General features: G+C 39.5%; 1 protein-coding gene across 1 annotated transcript in view; it reads left to right on the top strand.

The window, feature by feature from the left end:
* Positions 1-18671, top strand: part of LMO7 (LIM domain 7) — a 42957-nt gene extending 24286 nt beyond the window's left edge. Inside the window, 12 exon segments of the mRNA XM_035902403.1 lie at positions 2059-2090; positions 2405-2509; positions 4345-4437; positions 5848-6218; positions 7997-8062; positions 8396-8461; positions 11935-11987; positions 13389-13608; positions 14522-14794; positions 16157-16265; positions 18008-18110; positions 18628-18671. Coding sequence (XP_035758296.1) covers positions 2059-2090; positions 2405-2509; positions 4345-4437; positions 5848-6218; positions 7997-8062; positions 8396-8461; positions 11935-11987; positions 13389-13608; positions 14522-14794; positions 16157-16265; positions 18008-18110; positions 18628-18671 — 1535 coding nt within the window.
* The last annotated feature ends 369 nt before the right edge of the window (positions 18672-19040 follow it).

Here is a 19040-nt window from a genome sequence, read left to right as displayed (position 1 = left end):
TATACCTCTTCAGAACCGTTTGTTGCAGTTACGATGAAGCAACATAATTAATTTCCCTTCTTTCCCCAGGGTCATCAGATTATTCTTACAATTCATGGGTCTACCTTTGTGGTAATGGGTCTTTGTGTGTTCTCTTATATCTGTAGCTGTTTAAACCTCTTCTATGTTGTTCATACCTTTTTTTTTTCACTGGGTAGGAGTAAGAAGGATAGCACTCTCTGTTCAGGTTTGCTACCACCTACAAAACAAGAATAACACTGAATATTCCAGCAGAGGCTTAGAGCAGATCTCAAAGAGCTGTTGATAAAATACTTAACTCTGGACTTGAGTTTATCTTGAGTTGCAGCTCTGTGCTTTCATCTAAATTGGTGGAAAAGGGCAGCTGCTGGCTTTCCACTATGTGGTGATGTCGCAAGATCCCAAGACCAATATAAATTTTGAATTGAATATTCTAGCTTTTAAAGACAACAAATGCACTCAATTTTGGTTTTGTAGGTTGCTTTTTGGTGTTTTGCATGTCACAACTCACATACTTCCACTAATGTTGTATATCTAATGCTGTCTTCAGACTATGTATGCCTTGCTGTTTCGCTGTAGCCTGAAAGAGTGAAATTCTGGCCCACTGGAAGTTCCGTGTGAATTTTGCCCATTATTTTAGTGGAGCCAGGACTTTGCTTTCAGTGGTGATGGTTTCTGTTTTTTTCCAGAAGTGATATGTGAAGTGCCACAGCATAAATCTGTGTTTGTGGTTCTGTTTGCTTTTAAATACTTGGGCTGCATTGTATCTGCAATATGGTGGTATTTTGTTGTTTGTTAGTTGTTTTTTTTTGTTTTGGCTGGGGTTGGGGTTTTTTTTGTTTTTAAAGGCTGGCTATGAATTTTGGGTTTCATTTTAATATTTTTATAGCAATATTGAAGTATTTCACTTGTGTTTGAGGGGGAGGAGAGGGATGTATTTCTAGAGTGTACACTCAGTAGTTTTGTTCATTTAAAACTTTTGACACTTCAGCTTTACAGTGATACACAAGATTCCTCTTTCTAAACCTGTGCAGGCCAGCACAAGCTTACAGGGGTGAGAGAAGAGGGGAGCAAAGATAGTTGCTGCCTATGCCTCGCTCTAACATCTCCTGGCACAAGTGTGGGAGATGAAGTCCATTTGTCCTACTGTCACTGTGGCTGTTGCAATCTGCTGGTGAAGATGAAATCATGCCTGTATAGATTGGACGCTAGCCTGTGACTCATAGATGTCTTTTGTATCCTGAATTTGACCTTTTCTCCACTTCATGTGGTCATACTTCAGAAAAACTGTTACGACTTGTTGCTTTTATGCATTTATTTTTTTTTAACTGAAATTTGGGCAGCCAAGTAACAAGTATACTAGCAACAAACAAAACCAGTGATGATGTTTGGGAAAGGATTATACTTAAATCTGTGCTTCTCCACATTTTCTTGACTTTTAATATGTTTGCATAATACACATCTCTCTAATAATCATCTTGGCACAAGCTAAGACCAAGCACAATAGTCTCAAACAGCCTAAGGTGTTGGTGATGAATGGTGACAAGCTCACCAAATTCAGGAGTGCTTTTGGGAGTAGGAAAGGAAGACAGCTGGAAAGGGAAAATACGTGGTTTTGTGGTAGAGAAGTTGCCTGTGGATGTCTATTGCTCTTAATTCGCATGGAGGGCAGTAGGTGAGTAGCTGCTCTACCCTGGAGCAGCGTTCTGGTTATTGGTCATGCTAAACAGTTGGGCTCCAGAATAACAAGAGGAGAGGCGTAGCAAAGAACCTCTGTAGTGCCACCCTGGGAGATGTACTGCTAATTCAAGCAACTGCTGATGGCACTTGTAAGCATGTAAAGCTTTTGAACAATTGCGCACATTAGTTGAAAGCACCTAATGAATTCTGACCTCAAGTAAGTTCTGTAGGGCAAAATGCAAGCATGGCTTACTAAGGAAGCAAAAATTAGTCTGAAGCTCAGACTTCCCACATTTACGCAGGTCTTGCAGTAGTGAGTATGTATGGCTCTAACAATTTCTGGTTTTTGTCTTCCAAATCTCACAGGAGGCCCAGAGCCTGCAATGCCTGATGTAAGTACTATTTACAAACTACCAATTGCTTCTATAATCCTGGTCTTTTCAAGAAGCCTGCTGCTTTCTATTGCTTTTTATACTGTTTTAAAATTGTGATCAAAACTGAGAGTACTGACTAAGCTTTTCTAATGTGTAATGGAATGGTTGCTTTCTGCCCCTTTGAAGAAAAGGCTACTTTAGGGTCTTTGCCACTGTAATGTTGTAGTGCTTGTAATGGCTTTTATTTCTCACTTTAAAAAAATACATTTTAAAATGTAGAGTGTTGATTACATGGAAGAAGATAATATTATTTCATTTCGTTACTATATTAGCTCCCAGTCCCATCCATCACTGCTCCTAGTCGTCGGGTTTGGGATCAAGAAGAAGAACGAAAACGACAGGAAAAATGGCAAAAGGAGCAGGACCGTTTATTGCAGGTATAATTAATCTTCATAATCATAGGCTGACGATCCCTTGGGTGCAGCAGTTGTCAGGGAAGGAAAGTAACGTGCGACTCCTGCAAATCTTCTTACTGATGGCCTGAGATGGACTTTTGGATACGTTTGCTGGGCTGCACAGTTACACACACTAGCAGTTTTTCAGCAAAAAGAGGACAATGCAGTAAAGAGCTTCATAAAATCAAACCCAGGCTGAGTCTTCACTGCAGGCAGAACTGCTCAGTCATCACAAGGCTGGTATGCTCTTACTGGCAACAGAATTTAAAGGAGAAGCAAAGACTGAAGGGGCAGTAGTCCTCACTTTTGAATACGAGTCGGTTTTTTTTTCCCGTAAGAAAATTGTCTCTAAGAATGAGTTTTGCCTTCAGTTAGCAATACTGCTTTATATTCAGAGATGAAGAGAAGGCAGCCAGTGCCGTGGTTAGATGCTTGCTAGCACCCTGTCGTTTAGCAATCAGCTAATCGGTTGGAATCAACCTGGTTCCCAGGACCTCCCTGAGTCAGGAAGCTGAACCTACTAATGCAAAACCACCTTGATAACCAGTTGCTAGAGATGTAGGGAAGTGTTGCAGAGAGAAGGGGCAATGTTTTGTTATCCTAGGACAGCACAAAAAACCAAGCACACATCTCTGCAAAGACCTCAGCTCAGTGAAGCATAAGCCCATTCAACCACATTCAACAAGACACGTCTCTGCAAATTAAATTAAGGTTAGTTATCATCTAAATTCTGTTGGCTAGGAGAGGCGTCAGTGAACATCATTTACTCTGCACAAGCCCTCTTAATAAGTTTGGTGCATTCAGCAGAAAACTGTGATGTCAAAGTACAGCTTAGCAACTCTGTTGCTTTTTGAATGTTTTATCTTTTGTCATTCCTTTTAGCTTACAAACTCTGCAAGGCAAGAGCTTTGCCTTCCTAAACATATTTGTGGTCTCTGTTATGGTGTGGGTGCTCCATTTGATGCCTGAAGAGATGGTTTTAAAGAATGTAAACCTTGGCTCCCCTTTCTTGAGAGAGATCTCAGCCTTCCGATATAATTTTTCTTTTCTTGCTTCTCCTTTTTTAGTCCTGAAGTAGTAAATTTGGCCAGAGTAATAATGTTCATTCTCTTCCCCATGATGCCAGTAATGAATTTTCAAATAACAAGAGAAAGGAAGCAAAGTCTTTCTTTGCTTATTTCCAATATCTTAAGAAGGAATACTTTAGACTTCATTAAACGTTTTGCTTTTCCCAAGGCCTAAGTGGTGACTGACAAAACCACCAAAACATTTATTGTGTACCTTGAGTAATGCCTTAAGACACTACATTGATTTCATACCAAATCCAATCATAGGACAAATTTGGAGGTCCAGAAATTGGTTTTGTTTAGATAAGCTCCCAAAAGACCAAGAGTTCTTGCTCAAACCAAATTACTGCCTCATATTTCACTTAGTGATCACTTTATATTTACCATATTAATGTGCCCGATTCCAAGTTAAATATAATCACTCCATCTTTCAAGAAATATTTTAGATAGCTGATTTTTGTTCAAATGGGAACTAAACCGTAAGACAGGGAACATAACAGATGTGAGGTCAGTTGTTATGAGACAGCGTGTAATACGCCTGGATTCTCCAAAATCAATTGCAGAACTCCTTTCAATTGTATTTGAGCCAGGATTTCATTCAGTCGTGGCAGATTTAATGTCCTAGAGTAGCTCAAGTGTGTTTTTTGTACCACGCTGGTCTGTTAAAAAACACATTAAATGCCACTTGAATGCAAATAAAAAAATACCATGTTTCTTCTTTGTGTGTTTAACTTCAATGTAACCTAACAGGAGAAATACAAACGAGAACAAGAAAAACTGAGGGAAGAATGGCTACGAGCTAAGCAAGAAGCAGAAAAAGAGAGCTCCAAGTATTTTGATGAGGTAGGCTATGAATATGGCTTCACCTTTGACTGTTTAATTTCATGATGGCTTTTCCCCCTAATAGTAAATGCATGTAAACAGGAAAATAATTTATTTTGCTATGCCATCTATCCTTTCATTTTGGAAAACAAATTGTTTTCTGTGACTTGGTAGAAAGAAGTTGCAAAAATGGGAAGGAAAGAGCAAATGTGTTGTTTTGAGACCTGTTTAATTTTACTTTTTTCTGTATGGATTGGTTAGGTAACTAACACCAGAAATTTGTTGGCAAAAAATTGCAGCATGTATTAATTACTGTAACCAGAATGAAATGGTCACCTTTGCTGCATATTTACATCCTAATGCTACCTGTTGGAATTGTGTTTCAATACTTCATCATGAGGCTTGTTCATAAGTGCCTGCTTGTTACTGGCAACCAGTTCATCCTATCTCTGATAAATTTACATATCAAATAAACTTCAGATTTGCTATCATATGTTTCAAAACATTGAATGCGTGTAGTTGCTGTAGATGCTGACTTTTGTGACTGTTGCTTATGGGAAGATGAACCTTTTTTTCCTCAGTGTGGGAGGTGGCTGAGATATCTCTTGTATATTGCTATGCAAGTGCTGCTTCAGGCATCCTAGCTAGATCAGTTGTGTTTATACAATCATGAATAAGTAGACAGTAATTTAGGGCTTAGAACTTCAATAAGAAAGCTTTTTTTGCTGTTAGAGGACTTTGCTGTACAAGATTGTAAACCATTTCTTTTTTTTTTTTTTTTTTTAATCATTAGAAGTTTGGATGGACCAGTCCTTAATTGGCAAAAAGTATTTGTTCTGTGCAAAATAAAACATATTTGACCACTGAAAGACCTTTTTTCATGTCTGAGAGAAGAGTCATAGGGTGGTGGGTCTGAGGCTTGACTTTCAAATGGTAGCAGAATGGAAGAGGATGGAGGTTTCCTCCACATGATGATACACATGAAATTTGTTGGTCTGATGTACATGCACATGCTGTGTATATCTCAGTGTATATGCTCTTAGGTAGGTCGTGGGTTTCTCAGTCAAAACAGTAGGGAGAAATGCTGAGTATCATGGAAGAGTTTGTTTTCCATGGCGATTTAAGTGGGGATGGGATGGCTTGAAATGTAAGTGATACTTCAGAAAGCAGAATGTTTCACATAGTTGTGGCCACACTGCCCATGGCGCTCGCTAAGGCTGCTGTGTGGAATGAAGCTCTTGCATTAGGAGAATGTGCTAGCAGACACTCAAAAAATGAAACCAAAGTACCCCCTGGGTCTTGGGTTGAAAGTGTTTGGGATGATTTTGACAGTCTTCCCTCATAAAATAAATGAACTTTTTTTCTGAGCAAGCAGTCTGTTTAAAAAAACGGCTCCCTCACCTAAACCCATGTTTTTTTTCTTTGCTACAGGAGCAGACTGTTCTAACCTTAAACACAACGTCTGTCCCTGCACGGGCTCCATCTGTGTCCAGCTGGAGAGCAAGCCCTGAAGCAAATACTCCTGAGGAACCAGAAGGCGATGGAGAGAGCGAGCTGGAGGCACGCTTGCTGGGCGAGGAAGAAGAAAGGAGGAGGCTTCAGGAGGAACAGAAGATCCGGGAAGAAGCAGCCCTGCGTTTTGAGCAGGAAAGGGAACTCCAAGAACTGGAGCTTGAGAGGCAACGTAAAGAGAGGGAGCAGCAATATGCTGAGGAGCAGAGGCAGCGAGCAGAGATGGAGGAGCAGAGGCGCCAGGCTGAAAGGCAGAGGGAGGTGTCAGTGGAGACACCTCAGTACCAAAGGTGTGCGCTTGTGGTGGCGTGTCCTCTCTTTTCCTTCTGCACTTAAAATTCAAATACATTTCTAAAGGGAGTGCGTGCATCCTGAGTGTCTAAGTGTATCACCTAAGACTCGTACTATAGATGAATGTCGGTGCAAGATGCCACTGGATAGCCTTTCCTTCTAAAGGCGGAAGAATCAGGCATAAGACAAAGTCTCTCCCCACAAACAAAGTGTTCTATCAACCCACTTCAGCTCATTTTTTTTTTTAAATAGGCAGTGCAAATACAGTAATTACAGCCAAATCAAAGATGACCTGAAGCACTTACTGTGAAGATTTTTTTAAGAACCCTTCATAAGCTTGTAAATTGAGTGCCAGTGGTTCAACATACAGTGCTTTCAGAAGAAATACCAAGTTAACTCTTTTCCAACAAACATGTGACTGATTTTCCAGACTCGTCTCTCGTTTTAGATCAACAGTGCAACAATAAAGTGTATTTGCACTACTGGGTTAATTAGTTGATGAGAGATATCGTTGTATGTGAATGAACAGATACTGGCTTAGATATTGTAGCCTGTTAGAAGTACCCACTGTAGATATATTTATTCTAGAACATAAAAAAGTTTCTTCTATTCCCTTCTTCAGCAACTTGTTTTTTATAAAAAAAAAAAAACACCTAGAACAACAACAAAAAATGCAAAAAAGACCCCAACTATTAGTTTACAAGTGCATATTCTTGCCCAGAAGTTTTCAGACTATTACAGGCATCATGGGAGATTAATGCATCTGAAACAGATTAAAACAGTAACTTTTCCTTATTTCTTGTGCGTTTAGCTTACTGCCTTGTGCATGACTAGCGTTGCGGTTTCTCTTGAGGGTTCTCCCCTTTTTTTATGTAAGTAATAAGAGTTGACTGAAGACAACACGTGGTATCAAGTTAATTCCTAGGAGAAGAAAATATGATTATAAAGTTGCATATATTTGCAAGGGAGATTCTGAGACCTGGAGTTACTTTAGCTCATTGTAAATGACTGCTGCTTGAGATCCCTGCTGAGCAAAGCAGAGGCACAGTTGTTACAATGGCTAAACAGGTTCTTCTTGGCAGCTGAGCCAGGGTTATCTCTACAGTTTTAGCTTGCCCCAATTGCAAGATAATAGGACTTTGTGTGGCAACTTACTAAGCTGCTGCGATATCTCCATATCTAAATCCTTGATATACGCTTTAGTCTCAGGGGATTTCATCGCTTCTGAGGTTGCTGCCAAAGGATGTGTTTTGCTAAACAAGGATGGCTTTGCTTAGTGGTACAGGAACAAGTTCAGTGAAACTGGGATTAAAAATACCTAGTGTTAAATGTTTGCTTTATGATGATATCCAGAGATATGACCTGAAATCTGAAACGTTATATAAACATCTGTGGAGGCATGGTGCTCGCTACAAAGAGCACTGAGGCTGGGGACAGGCAGGTGGAAGAGCTTTGTGGAAGTTAGTGAGTGCTTCTCTATGGGTTACCAACTGCGCCTACACAATTTGCTAGATGTAACTTTTAGAGAACTACTGTGTTTGGACAAAGCTTACCGCCTGGCTTTGAAACAGATGAGATAATCACTGCCTTATACTGATACTTGTAATTTTTGCACCTTAAAAAGTATTTTTTTTTTCTCTCTCATGTATTTTCATGTTTCTAACTAACACACCTGAACTCTCCCATTTTTCTCTATGTATACTTATCATTTGTTCAATTTCTAGAAAATGTTTTTTTGTTTAATACGTATTTTCTTTTACCTGTATTTTGCTTCTAGACATTATGAGCGCTATGAAGTATCTAAAACAATAGAGGATCGAGCTGGCCATCCTCTCATTGACAGGTAATAAGAAATGGAATTGATAGGTAGGTTGAAACATCTTCAGCAATAAGTATTAACCATTTTGGCATGCTCAGGTTTGGATTTCTTGCCACTTACAAAAATGTAATTTTGGGCAGTTTTTCTGACAAACTTTATATTTTTCTGCCTTCTTTTGTTAGCTGTGTTTCTGACTGATAAAATTAAGCCTCCTTAGAAGTTCAACTGTTCAGGTTTTGTTCCTTTTTTCCCCTTAAGGATCTATTTTGAATATTTTTAGTAGGAAATATTTATGTCTGTGTATGGGGTTTTTTTCTGTATATGAACATAATTGATTTTTTTTTTTTTCTTTAATAGGCATTATGAGCGTTATGAAGTTTCCAAAACCATTGAGGAGCAACCTGGCAAGTCATTTGCTGACAGGTATGTGTGATACTGAATCTCAGCATGGATTGTAACATCACTGTTTCTGTGTGAGAAAGCTTTGAAACTTCCAATAAACCTTAGCCATGGAGCTAGGTGTATACTTTGTATTGCTGCTGTGTTTTGCAGTTTTCATGGCATGATTTCTTATTGAGAAAACAAGCAGCCAAACTTTTGGCAAATTATACACTGTGCTGTAAACAAGAGTTAGTTAGTCAGTAGAATTTTACTGGGAGAAGCAGAACTATAAGGAAGTAAATATGTGGGTGGTATTAGACTTATCTGGCTGGAAAACAATTTCAGATAATATTGTGGTTGTGTCATAATGTGCTATACAAACTAAGGTGCAGTCATCCCAATCAGGATTGTGCAACTGAAGAGAGAACGGAAGAGAGAGAAAACAAGAAGGAAAGTGAGAGGCAGCAGCAGCAGCGTATTTATCGGGAAGATAGTAGACGTGCCACTTGTTAAGTTATGCTCTCTTACCCGGGCTATTTTCTGTTTTGTTTTGCTTAGTGGCTTGTTTGGGTGTTTTATTGTTGGGTTGGGGGTTTGCTTTGTTTTTATTTTAATAGAATATACCAGCCACTGCAGATTTGGGCTCTTGAATAGATAGCTTTTTCTTCTCCCTTTTAGTAACAGGGCTATGGTTAAAAAAATGCTGAAGTAACCTAAATCCAGAACGTTTGTATCAAGCCTTTGTCTTAGCTGGCATCCCAAAGTAGTTCTGAAAGATCATCTCTCTTCATATTTAGTCAGTTCTTGTAGTTGGAGTGAGCATACATTTTTTTTTTATATTAAGAGGAACCCCTCTTAATATCAAACTTATACAGGGTACAACTAATGGATCTGTTACTAATGGAAGATCTAAATCTAACTTCAGAAGGTGCCTGCACTAAATGCTTATGTCTTGGATATATGTATGAGGAGGACACTCGGGTGCTAAAAGTGTCCCAGGCAAGGCTGACCTGCTCTTTGGAGTTCCTGTTTACTACAGGCAACTGTGAAATCATTGCATCCTCTCAAACAGATAATAAAATAGGTCTGCACCATAGGACAGGCAATCAGAACTTGGGGGAGCAAGAAATGTGAGGCAGTTTATGCACCCTTTATTTACAGGCCAGGGACAAGGCTCCCTCAGAATGCTGTTATGCAGCCAGTGCTGTACATGTAAAAACGTTGCTGCAGCAGCTTTGATTTGTGACACAGTGAAGGATTTTTGTTCTTTTCCAAAGTATTTTAAACTAAGAAACTGGCTGTATCACTTGAGTAATTTTGGGCAGTTTTTCTGACAAACTTTATATTTTTCTGCCTTCTTTTGTTAGCTGTGTTTCTGACTGATAAAATTAAGCCTCCTTAGAAGTTCAACTGTTCAGGTTTTGTTCCTTTTTTCCCCTTAAGGATCTATTTTGAATATTTTTAGTAGGAAATATTTATGTCTGTGTATGGGGTTTTTTTCTGTATATGAACATAATTGATTTTTTTTTTTTTCTTTAATAGGCATTATGAGCGTTATGAAGTTTCCAAAACCATTGAGGAGCAACCTGGCAAGTCATTTGCTGACAGGTATGTGTGATACTGAATCTCAGCATGGATTGTAACATCACTGTTTCTGTGTGAGAAAGCTTTGAAACTTCCAATAAACCTTAGCCATGGAGCTAGGTGTATACTTTGTATTGCTGCTGTGTTTTGCAGTTTTCATGGCATGATTTCTTATTGAGAAAACAAGCAGCCAAACTTTTGGCAAATTATACACTGTGCTGTAAACAAGAGTTAGTTAGTCAGTAGAATTTTACTGGGAGAAGCAGAACTATAAGGAAGTAAATATGTGGGTGGTATTAGACTTATCTGGCTGGAAAACAATTTCAGATAATATTGTGGTTGTGTCATAATGTGCTATACAAACTAAGGTGCAGTCATCCCAATCAGGATTGTGCAACTGAAGAGAGAGTAAACAAGGAGGGAAGTGAGAGGCAGCAGCAGCAGCGTATTTATCGGGAAGATAGTAGACGTGCCACTTGTTAAGTTATGCTCTCTTACCCGGGCTATTTTCTGTTTTGTTTTGCTTAGTGGCTTGTTTGGGTGTTTTATTGTTGGGTTGGGGGTTTGCTTTGTTTTTATTTTAATAGAATACCCCAGCCACTGCAGATTTGGGCTCTTGAATAGATAGCTTTTTCTTCTCCCTTTTAGTAACAGGGCTATGGTTAAAAAAATGCTGAAGTAACCTAAATCCAGAACGTTTGTATCAAGCCTTTGTCTTAGCTGGCATCCCAAAGTAGTTCTGAAAGATCATCTCTCTTCATATTTAGTCAGTTCTTGTAGTTGGAGTGAGCATACATTTTTTTTTTATATTAAGAGGAACCCCTCTTAATATCAAACTTATACAGGGTACAACTAATGGATCTGTTACTAATGGAAGATCTAAATCTAACTTCAGAAGGTGCCTGCACTAAATGCTTATGTCTTGGATATATGTATGAGGAGGACACTCGGGTGCTAAAAGTGTCCCAGGCAAGGCTGACCTGCTCTTTGGAGTTCCTGTTTACTACAGGCAACTGTGAAATCATTGCATCCTCTCAAACAGATAATAAAATAGGTCTGCACCATAGGACAGGCAATCAGAACTTGGGGGAGCAAGAAATGTGAGGCAGTTTATGCACCCTTTATTTACAGGCCAGGGACAAGGCTCCCTCAGAATGCTGTTATGCAGCCAGTGCTGTACATGTAAAAACGTTGCTGCAGCAGCTTTGATTTGTGACACAGTGAAGGATTTTTGTTCTTTTCCAAAGTATTTTAAACTAAGAAACTGGCTGTATCACTTGAGACTAATAATACAGCACAGAGGTGTTGCTGAAGCTCCTGCTCTGTACTGTCAGAAAACCAGCTTTTTGCTATTTGTCTTCCTGTATATTGAATGACATTTCTTGGCTAAAACTCATTAAAAAATTATGCTGCTGGGTATAATCAGTGAATAATAAAATTCCCAAGAACAATCTGCATGCAGTGTGTGAGGAGGTGTTTTGCTTATGGTCTAGTAATGGTGCTGAAGTATGATTTGAGTTTCTCATAAAGCTAAATAATTTATAAAACTGCTTTGAAAATTATCACTTCTTTGACTGCCTGACTATAGTCTTCACAAAGCTTCCACAGGGAAGGACTTTGATTTTACATAATTTTGTTGAAGCAAATACAATGATCAGCTCCTTGTAAATGAAGCACTGGGAACTTTCAATACAGAGTTTTAACTTTTAATCTATGGTTACCTATTGACACCTAACTATTTACTTCCCCCCCCCACTTTAATATCCTCTTGGTCTTTGGATATTTTTGCCTCTTGTTTCAAGTAAAGCGTAAGTTGTTGATGAGAGAGATGGTGAAAAAAGGGGCTGTGTATCTGTGGTCTGCAATGATAAGCTCTTTGTGATGAGGTCTCCCAGTTGAGATAGAGAAATGAATGTTTTCTATATCCTTAGGGATAAGTCCAAGTCGACTTCAGAACTGAATGAATTCAACACAGTCAGAAATGGTAAGTACTGTTTAATTTCCATTATTTGTAAAATGTGGGGTTTTTTGAAAAAAAATAAAATGTGTTGGACGTAGTCATGCTAAGAAAATTAATTGTCAGAGTGCTTTTTTATAGCTGTGTTGTAATTCAAATTCATACCGTGCCACAATTTAATGAAGTTTCAACAGCAAGAGCAAATTCATACAGTCAACATATAAGCCTAGGACAAATATGAGTAACTGCTCTCTTGAAGACCATAGCAGTGATTACAAACAGATCTTAGATGCCTAAAGTTTAGATGACCGGTATTTATATGAGATTAAACCAATCGTGTAGGTATATCATTGAAGATGTATGTGCTCTTGATACGTTGACACTGTCAATAAAAAAAGCTGCGCAAACCAAGATGTGAACATATTTAATACAACTATTTGCTCTTTGTAACTTCTGTTAGTGTAGGAGTAACGCAGCAAGAAGTCAGCTCTCGATACTGTCACAGTGGCTTGTTTCCTGGACTCCAGTTCCTTGCTGCCTTTCTTGAGTTGTCCTTCAGTTACGTTACTGCGTTTTTAGAGGGATGTGTGTAAAGCAAACAAACAAACCAGATTTATAAATGTGTTACAGTAGAAAATGCCTGAAAGGTATTCCTGTGTCTAAAACATGGTTTAAAAAAAGTAATCGCAAGTAATCATAGAAAAGTAAATGGTGTATTGGAGGATATATTGCGGATTGACAACATTGCTTTCACACATTACAGCTTGGTCATTGAAACTAATGAGTGAGTAAACTTCCACAATATTTTATAATGGTAATCTATAGCAATAAAACCAAGAGCAAATTGATAGTCAGAGAGGTATTTAAAGGGATTGAAATTTCAGTTGAATGACTTATTGCTGAGTATTTTTCTTAACAGTCTTACTCTAAATAATAGTTACTGGATCTAGGAAATAAAGAAAAAATTGTTGCCTTCTAACATGTCAACACATATTGGAGAAAGAAGGCTTGTTTGTTTCCCCTTCTAAAATTTCAAAAGCCATCTATACCATAAATCTCAACTGATGGTTAACACAACATCCAAATAATAGAGAAACTCTCTAAGATTTCCCTCTCCCCCCACCCCATGCATATATATTTATATAAAGCAATGTGTTTAGTGTCTTGAATAAGGAAAGAATTCTTGAAAACAAGGGCAATTTACAGAAAAAAAGAATAAGAATTCTTAAAGGGAAGGAAGGTATCCCACCATTCAACTATACTCTACAGTTCGATACTGGTCACCTGACTGTAAAAAGGAACTGGAAAAACCTGGGAATGTGGTGATAAACTACTGATTTTGGAGTTATGGCCAGAGTACTGAATGCATGGTAACTGGTTTTGTGCCTTAAGGTGTCAAGTTGAAGTTTGCACGTGTTGTCCAAACAGGTACCCAGAGCAAGTATTCGGAGAGGTCTTGGAACGCGGGCGAGTCACAGAAGAAATCTCAGAAGGAGCACAACCTGTCTGCGGCAGAGTTGGAGAGACAGCAAATCCTTCAGGAAATGAGAAAGAAAACATCTCTACACACAGACAGCAGCTGGATTAGGCAGCGCAGTTCCAGTATACATAAGGAGCCTATTAGTCTGTACAGCAATAGTATGAGAAGGTAGGAATAGCGTTAAAAATTAACTTTGTCTCTCATCAAATGTTTTTGTTTGGTTTTTCTAAACTTCAGCTTGTACTGCAGAGCACAGAAACAAATTGAGTCTGTGAAATGTTGTAAGGTAAACTGAATAGCAGCACAGATAGAAGAAAGCAGCGGTATTACAGCTGGGATTAAATGTGAAAAAACATGTAAAGAATGTTGATGTGACCTATAAATACCTCAGCTGCTTATTTCTTGGTTGGTATACCAGCGATGGAAATCAATAGTGTACCTTGTCGTTGAGGGATGTGCCTAAGAATTTCAGTGTGACAATTTATTACAGAAATCGATTATTATAGCTGAAGACTATACCTCTTTGACACAGAAATGTGTCAAAAGGTCTGGAGTTTGTTTCTTGCTTTAAGTAACGTATGAATGTTGGATTTGTCACTCAGGAAACAGCCGAGTTCCCAGTCAAGAGAGTGCTTCAGCTATTGGGCCAACACCTTGTACCTAGGTGATGCTATCCAGTCTGGATGGCTTGCTATTTTGATCTGGTATCCCTTGGAGAAAACAAAAACAAACCTGGTATCTGAGGTCTGTTGCTGTGCAGCAGATTTTGATATGGCTCGCCCTGATAAGGCTGCAATGAAGAGTGTTTTCCCTTTCGTCTGTAGTGGTTAAGTGCCACCTCTCTTTCGCCTCTCCTGCTTTTTCCCACGAGACTAGGGCTGGACACAAAGCATAATTCGTGGCTCAAACATTTTAAATCAGTATGTGAAGAATATTGCTCAGGGTGATCAGACAAGCATATTGATGCTAGAAAATGTTAAAAATGCTAGGATAATGTTTTCCTTTTTAAAAGAAAATAGAATACAGCTCTTCTGCTCCAGCCGTACTGCTGTTTACACTTGTATGCATACCTCTGTTACAGAGGAGAGTCTTTGGACAACCTCGATTCTTCAAGAACGAGCTCGTGGAGGCACCACTCGTGGCTGAACCAGTCTGCCTCCTCGTCATCTCTGTCCTCTAGTCAAGACTTCAGTCGCCCGGTGTCCACTTCAAACCGAGCCTACATGTGCACTCCTTCCTCCAGCAAAGCACCTTCTGCGGCCGCCTCTGCAAGAGCCCCCTCTGTGTCCCAGGCAGCCCCCCAGGCTCAGTCTCCCCTCTCTGCTTCCCAGCCAGGGTCCCAGACACGCAGCAGGTGAGCGGGTGCCCTTCTGCTGGGGAGGTATATCCATCAGGCCGCACTAAAGAGCGGACTTTGTAGATATGGTGGTCTACAGCAGTGTTCCCAACTGTACCTTTGATGAGCAAGTGTGAAAAGTACCTGGAGTTTTCTGGCTGGATAAGTTGGTGGAAATATGGGCTGGTATTACCTCCCTGCTCCAGTCATTCAGAAAATTCCTCAGGTTTGTCATTACTGCTTGACATTGGTTAAAAAAACAAAGGAACTGGAATAATAAATCTCCAGTCTCCAAGCTGTATGTTGGTTACCAAAATGATTAGTAAAAGCCTACTCCAGATGGCATTTCTGACATTTATTTTCTTAGGTTTGTTTTAACAAAAGATTCCTGAAACCCATGCTTTATGGCCCTCATCTTGGTCTCTCCTCCTCCCCCTTCCCTGGCACGTGGTCAATATCATCTCAAGGAGCACTCAGGAATGCTCATAACCCGTGACCCTGAAGAATTACAGAGTAGGATGTTGGTTTTAATCTAGGAGGAGAAAGCAAGAATTGCAACATATTTGGAAACAAAAATGGTATTCAGTTGTGGTAGGGTAGATAACTGTTGTTTCATGTACTCGAAACATTTTGAAAATACCTTAGGATAAGACTATAGAGAATCATCCCCACACAATTACACGTACTATATATAACATTAGTGTGAACACTGCTTCACTAGCTCTTACATTCTCTGGCAATTCGTGATAAACTGACCCTTTTTTATTATTTTTAAAGCTAGGTGCCTACATTTTTTATAACATAAGAAAATTACCTTCGTAACTATGTTTGCTTATCTTGTTCTCACTTCCATTTGCTAACATCTTGGTAGATCTATGGAAACCGACCTCTGTATGGCTTACATTCAAAGAGTTAATGTAATATTATATGTCCAGGACTAGCCTTCTGTTATCTAACAAGGTGCAGATGATGGGAGTTGGCGGTGGTGCTTGCTAAAACTTAGCCTTCAGGATAATTCCCTGCAAATAAGAAATAAGGCAGGAGCACAAAACCTGTGTTCTTGCTCTCCAAATTTAACAATACACTTCTTGTGTTTATTTGTAGAAGGAATTTTAAACAATGAAATATCTCCTGAGAACGTGACAGAATTTCTTCATTTGTTCCTATGTAACTTTGATCTAAATTATAACACTTCAGCTTTCCCTAGCTTTCAGATCTACTGTAAATAATATGAATTTTCAGTTTATTTTCCCCAAGCAGCCTAATAGTCCATTTTTTACCAGTATGTTTTTATTTTTAATCTCAAAAAGTCTTTGATAACTTTTCTTTGTCTTTTAAACCTTTTCAAGCTGATTTTAAGGATTTTCATTCTGTATCTAGGTCAGTCAGTGGGAAGAAAATCTGTTCATACTGTAATAACGTTCTGGGCAAAGGAGCAGCCATGATCATTGAATCTCTTGGTCTTTGTTATCATTTACAGTGCTTTAAGGTGAGAGCTGGGAGTCACATCGTGAAGGAACAGGAACTAATCAGGAGCACGCATGGCTACTCAATGTTAATGCTCACAGGGGCTCTACTAATCACCTGCTTTGCCTTCTACTCTTGACAGCGTGGTGCATGCATATTTCCATGAGGCAGTCCTAAATGCAGGCAGTTAGCCCTCAACTCTAGGACTATTCCTTAAATGCCAGGGCTGACAAGCTGGGAGTCTGACAAGTAAAACAGACACATTGACCCTGAGATCAAAGTTCTTCCTTCTTCGAATAGGCAGTGAAAAATCAGAAGGTGCTGAGCCACCTCTCCCGGAGAAATTGAGTCTTAAAAAAAAAAAACAACTCAGCCTGGACCCTGGCAATTGAATCATTTAAGATGGTCTATCACTTCTAAGCTGATCCTAGCAGACAGTGTTCACATGGTGTTTACCAGGTAGAGACAGGCTGTCAGTGTTCAAACTGGCAAGATAAAATCCAGCACCAAACCAAGAGCTGTGTTTAGTACAAACCAACCCTGGTCAGGAACTGGGTATATTAGCTTGTGCTCAGCACTGAGAGATAGATAGTTACGTGACTTCTCATCAGCTTGGGGCATACGCAGAGCTGAAAGAATAAATGCCTGTCTGCATAAGATGTAAAAGCACTCCTAGTTCCCCTGCCCTAGGACCAGATGAGGAATTAGACTGATTTGAGGTGCTGTTGGACCCTGCTTCCTCCATGGCTTTAAGAAAAAGCCTTCTGCGTCTGGTTCAGAACAGAACCCTCTGTGCCCGACTCAAATGCATTACCTTGAGTCAATCCCTTGTAATGCTCTAAGCTCTTACTAGTCCTGCCTGCCTGTAGCAGGAGGGACTGGAGTAATCCACGGGGGCTGGTCGTCATTCCCTTTCCGCAGAATATGTATTCTGCACGAGGGGGTCCACCTGTAGCTCCTAACCAACATAAGAAAATACCAAATTTCTGTGTTTCAGTTTCTGAAGACTAATGGGCTGTTGAACAGACTGCCATCCAAAAGATTCATTGCTCATTTAAGCAGGCAAACTATCGGTCCTTCTGTAGTCAGATGAGTACTTTGCTTCCTAAGTTCAGTAAGGAGAGTGTCACACTTCGGGTTACAGTCCTTCTGGAGTTGGTTCGTATTCATAGCAAAGACGTGTTCAGCCACCATAGTTAAATAGTTTAATGTTAGCATGAAACCTATCAAGCCCTTTATTCATGTCTTTATTCAAGAAAAATGAAATCGGCCCCTTCTCGCCAAATAACAACTTGTTTCTATGACGCAAACCCTGGAATTCGGGGATGCCTGAGTATTTGCTGCTTCGAGTGCCAAGGGGCAGAGGACACCAGCAGCATACAGTGCCGCATGGAAATCTGCAGGTGGCACACCCAGGTGTTCTGTGCCAAAATAGCTGTTGCCATCTAGAGAACAAATTTTTTTCACGTCAAGCCAGTTTTAGTTTTCAGAGAAACTGAAATCCAAATTAGATTTAATGAACTAACCTCTAAACACCCTCTGCTCCCTGTTTGCTTAGTTGGTGTTATCTCTGCTATTCATTGTCCGGTCGCCGCCTTTCTCAGGGTTGGTTGCATTTTGATCTACTAATCGTTCCACATTTGCTTCTAGTGATTGTGGGTGTATGGTTCAAGCTTTGTTGAGCTTAATCCAAGCTGCTTTTGAACAGCATTTTTGTTTCTTAATATTTTGTAAGGAGTTGCTAATCATTCCTCTGTCATACAGTGTGTTGCCTGTGGATGCGACCTCGGGGGATCCCGCTCAGGAGCTGAAGTTAGGATCCGAAACAACAAACTCTTCTGCAACGACTGCTATATCAGATTTAAAAGTAAGGCAATCCAACTGCAGTGTGTGTGACCATAGTTGTTCTTTGTGCTGTAAAACCTCAAGTGTTTGCACAGCTGAGCCACTCGATAGCTTTCATGTTTAGCTTTAAGTTGGTGTGTTAGTGAATAGGTTCAGCAAGGTTTGATTGCCAGTTTCTGTCTTTTGTCGGGTAGTTATTCCTAACTTTTAACTTACTGGTAGCTGATTTTACCACCTTGTTATTAAGCAGCTTCCGGCAGACATTGCAGTATAGCCATCCTGCTTTCTTCATAGATCTGAGAAAGTGGTGTCAACGAGCTGTCAGTTGCTGAACAGGGCATGTCTTGATAACGGAGAAGTCTTTTTGAAAAATTGTCTACACTTTTTTTTTAAAAGTAGTCTGAATATGTATTTAATTCAGTCCTAACACGTACCTGGAAAGCTATGAGTTTATCCTGTGCAGGTGGCACAAATGCTGGTTTCTTTTTGCGATGCTATTATTATTGGAATTATAGGTCTGTGATTGGTTATTCATTTAGGTACAAGTTCAGGAGGAATTGATTTACTTACAGATCTTAATTAAAAGGTGCAGTATAATTTTTTTTTTTCCTTTATTATGGTTTGCAGAGTTATGATTTACTGGAGCATGATGTTAAGGCTTTGAATAATGGTGTTGAGGGTGGTGTTTTTTTTTTTTCCTGCTGTCATAGATGATGGTAGACAACCTCCTAATTTTGACAAGTCTCAGGAGTTTTATATAGCTTTATTTTTATGTAGCAAATATGGAATTCTCTAGTATGATAAAATTCAGCTAAGGGAAAGCAATTCTGAATTACTTCCTGGGAAACATGTCCATGTTTCTTCATGAGCCCTACACATTTTTCTCATGGTGGACCAGAAGGCAGTGAAGGGAACAGGATACTCATGTTACAACACATCAGCAGGTTTTGGG

This window comes from Egretta garzetta, unplaced genomic scaffold (assembly GCF_000687185.1).
Source record: "Egretta garzetta isolate BGI_Z169 unplaced genomic scaffold, ASM68718v1 scaffold129, whole genome shotgun sequence".
Lineage (NCBI taxonomy): Eukaryota > Metazoa > Chordata > Aves > Pelecaniformes > Ardeidae > Egretta > Egretta garzetta.
This window is presented reverse-complemented; position numbering and strand designations above follow the sequence as displayed.